Genomic DNA, 4,095 nt, shown 5'->3' with positions numbered 1-4,095 from the left:
CTTACTTAACAATATGTCCTACTCACCATTCTAAAATTTTTAACAACTAGCACAGGGTTTTTCACATAGTAAATATTCAATACACATGTATGTCATTTTATTGAGTCAAATGTTCCTTTATTGGTTCTATATTCACAACTGTCAAGATTCTGGTTCTTCTCCTCCTTGCTTTAAGCATTTCTTAAGTTGGCAAACAAGTCCCAGTTCTTTCTGCAAAGGAGTTCTCTCGGGGTCTGCAGCCTTCCTCAGCTCTAGGATTTATAACAGGCTTTGAGGATCCCTCTGCGTATCTCCTTTGTCTTCACACTGTAGATGATGGGGTTGAGCATGGGGGGTACAAATAGGTAGACATTGGACATCATGACATGAACAACTGGTGGGGCACTTTTCCAGAAGCGGTGGATCATGGAGACAGCAATTATGGGCACATAGAAAGCCAGCACTGCACAGATGTGTGATATGCAGGTGTTGAGTGCCTTGAGCCGCTGCTCCTGGGATGCAATGGCCAGCACAGCTCTCAGAATCAATGCATAGGACAGCAGGATGAAAGTTGAGTCTATGCCATAGGTGAAAATGACCACAAAGAGCCCATAGATGTTGTTAACATGGACATCTCCACATGCCACTTTCATGAGATCTGGATGGAGGCAGTACGAGTGATGTAAAACATTGCCCTTGCAGAAGGGAAGTCGTTTCACCAGGAAGGGGAAAGGCAAGAGAGTAGTGAAGCTCTTGGCAAGGATGCCCAGGCCCATAGCCAAGATGCAGCTGTTGGTGAGCACAGTGGCATAATGTAGTGGGTCACAAATAGCCACAAAACGATCAAAGCTCATTGCCAGCAGTATGCCTGATTCCATAAAAGAGAAAGTGTGGATGAAGAACATCTGAACCAAGCAGGCATCAAAACCAACATGGCGGTAGTTGAAGCAGAAGGTAGCAAGCACAGTTGGGAGTGTTGAGAAAGACACCCCCAGATCATTGAGAGAGAGCATAGAGAGGAAGTAGTACATGGGCTGGTGCAGAGCAGGCTCCAGAACCACCAGAGCAAGGATGCTGAGGTTGCCTGCAATGGAGATCAGGTACAGGATGCAGAAAACCAGGGCAACCCATGCTTGGCCTGTCTGCATCCCAGGAATACCTGTCAGCTGGAGTGTATCTGGCTGGAATGGGGTGCCATTGAGACCCAACATGGCAGGCGGCTGTGAGAATATAGATAGGAATGAGCCCAAGAGGGTGTTTTGAGGAGTTCTTCACTTTCTTTCAGACATCCTGTCTCCAACACAAAAGGTCAGAGATTAAAAGTGTTTGTCATTGTTCCCGCTTCCCCTATTAGCTACGAGCTCGTTAAGAATAGCAACTGGGTTCTACTCATTTCTATATCACCAGTGCCCAGTACCCTGTCTAGGCCATAATAGAAACTCTGTGAAGGTGTGATGATCAAATGAGTGCCCATATCATGGTAAGGCAACAAGGTAGGAGACATGATGAAAAAGCTCCTAATTCTCACCTTTACTTCCCCATCTTACCCCAGATTTTTTTTTTAGAGGTTAACATAGACAGGGAAAGAGAAACATTGCTCACACCTTTGGAAGTCCTTTGGTGGATGCTATAGATGAAGCTTCTACAGCTGTACAATTGCAGTTTTAATAACTTTTACTCAGATTTCACCTCAGCCTCCCAATCTTTTCCCATCAGCCTACCCCTGAATAGGTTGACACCAAAAACTGCTCCACCTTTGAGAATCTTAAATTCCATTTTTTAAACATTCTGACCACATCCTTCTATCTTCCAGCCCTCTTACCTTCTTGTGCCCATGCACTTGCTCTCAAGGTCTTGATAATTCTTCCTTTTTTTTCCTGGTCTGTTTGTCTTTTAGCACTTTCTTCCTTACTTTTTCCTGACCTACTCTCCCACTAGAGCTGGTATCTTCATCTCCTCTTTGCTTCTCTTTCACATTCACACAGCAAACCCCAACTTTCATAAATTCTATAATCAAACTGGATGTGCAGCTGGATAAAACCAACAAAGCAAGTGTTTTGTTGGGGGGGAAAAACCCTGATTATTTACCACTGCCTAAATTTTAAACTTATTTAGATCTTTATCCATTCTTTTCCCCTGGTTCCTGAGAAAGAGATGCCCCTCCTTCTCCAAGGTTAGCACTCCACCTTCAGGATTCCATTTCCTGCATTCTTCTTCAAAGACCTTTTCCATTAGTCCATTGTATGCATCGGCCTCTCCCTTTAGGTCCCTTTCCCTTAAGGCAAAATGCATGTGCAAGACCATCCCATCGTAAAAACAAAAGCTTCCCTTTCTGGCTGCCATTCTATTACCCTTACTCAATTCTTAGTCAAGCTTCTTGAAACACTGTCTCTCCAGATCCGAAGGAAGGGAAGCTTGTTTATGTTTCCATTTCTCCAATTTTATTTTGAAATCCTCACTGCTCAGTGTGTTATAGTGAGGCTTCCACGTTGCATCTTCCCAACTGAAACCAGTTTCTCTATGGTCACCACTGATCACCTTGTTACTAAATCTAATAATAAACATTCTCAATACTCATCCATTTGGCCTTTCTACCCAACTTAACTCTGTTGATTACTCACCTTTTTAGAACTGCCTTCTTACTTTGGAGGCACCATTTCTTCCCATTTTTCTCCTACATTGACATCTCCTTCTCTACCTTCTTTACTGAATCCTATTTCTCTGTTGTTGTCCTTCAACAGCATCAGATTAACTCCAGGAAAAGTAAGCAATATTTAGAACTGTGCAAACCGAGAAACCATATCATAAAGAACTTTTTCTCAGCCTTTGTTCAAAATATCTCTGTAAGTGTATTTCCATGGTACTAGGTATCTCATAGCTAAAGCTCTATTCTGGAAGTTAGCATAATGGTTCTCTTATTCCTTTAACTTTTCCTGGAATTTTCATTCTCTCTTAGTAAATACAGTGAAAGTAGATGGCTACAAAAGCTTGGATAATGCCCAGATATCATTCATAATCCTGAAAGTATGAGCCATGGAAAGGAATTTGTCTATTTGTTTTTTCTCCTTTCCAAATGAAAATTCAAATGAACTCATTAATCAGTAGGATTTATTTTCTGTACTCCACCTCTAAATCTCGCTCTTCCTCCCAAGCCAGGTTTAAAGGCAATGTTCCAAGAATCTTCTTACATCCAGCCTATCCAGATCTACTTTTTTAAATAATCTTCACTCTAAGATTATCTTTAGGTTCTGAAGAAATGTGAGGCACTCAGAGCATCAGCAGATACTAAGGACTCTCCTACAAGATAAATTTACCCCCACTAGTCTTAATCCCTGATATGCAAATTTAAGTATTCCAGAAGGTCATATTTCATCCATGCTCCAGATTTCCCTCAGTATGGGAAACTTTCCCTCCTTTGAAAACTTCTTCCCCCAAAGAGAACATCCTTCACCATTTTTTATTTGCTTTGACTGTGGAGGTGTCAGTTAAGGCTTCCTAAATGTAACTAATTCTAGGATGAAACATTAAGATGATGGAGGCAAACACAAACAATGCCCTTCTTTTATACAGCATGTACATGAGCATGCACACACACAAATGGTCACACAAAGGTACTAACAAATATACACTCTCAGGTTTTTACAGGTATTATCTCACATCAAACAGAGAGAAATTATTGTGCTCTTCCTTGGTCACACATAATACTAGCACAACCACAGAACTTAAGAAGAGTAATACTTACTCATCAGTGTTATACACTGTGTTTCAGTTATTTTTGTTTATAGCAATCTGAACTCATACTTATAAACATACACACAAACATACACACACACTGCCAAAAATGCACAGTATTAACAGACCCACAGTAATACTCCACCAATTATATTCCCATGATCTACTCACTACTGAAAATGCAGTTGAGATTGAAGATCACATTGTTGAATGACTTCAGTTCATTTGGTTCTGTGATTTTTTTCTCTAGCTGCACACCCAAGACTTAGATAAGTGAGGGTATTTTTTAGGGGGAAATCTAAAATACCTTCAAAACAAAATCTAGATCTAATGAATCAGCCCTTTCATAAGGTTATGTGATTTGGTATTAGAATTTTGATTCAG

General features: G+C 40.8%; 1 protein-coding gene across 1 annotated transcript; it reads right to left on the bottom strand.

Annotated features, from left to right (window-relative positions):
• Nucleotides 1-251: 251 nt before the first annotated feature.
• Nucleotides 252-1,190, bottom strand: LOC102246812 (olfactory receptor 51I1). Its single transcript, XM_005860825.1, has one exon. The coding sequence runs from the start codon at nt 1,188-1,190 to the stop codon at nt 252-254; it is 939 nt and encodes a 312-aa protein (XP_005860887.1).
• Nucleotides 1,191-4,095: the final 2,905 nt, after the last annotated feature.

Source organism: Myotis brandtii, unplaced genomic scaffold (genome assembly GCF_000412655.1).
Source record: "Myotis brandtii unplaced genomic scaffold, ASM41265v1 scaffold1405, whole genome shotgun sequence".
NCBI classification, from domain to species: domain Eukaryota; kingdom Metazoa; phylum Chordata; class Mammalia; order Chiroptera; family Vespertilionidae; genus Myotis; species Myotis brandtii.
This window is presented reverse-complemented; position numbering and strand designations above follow the sequence as displayed.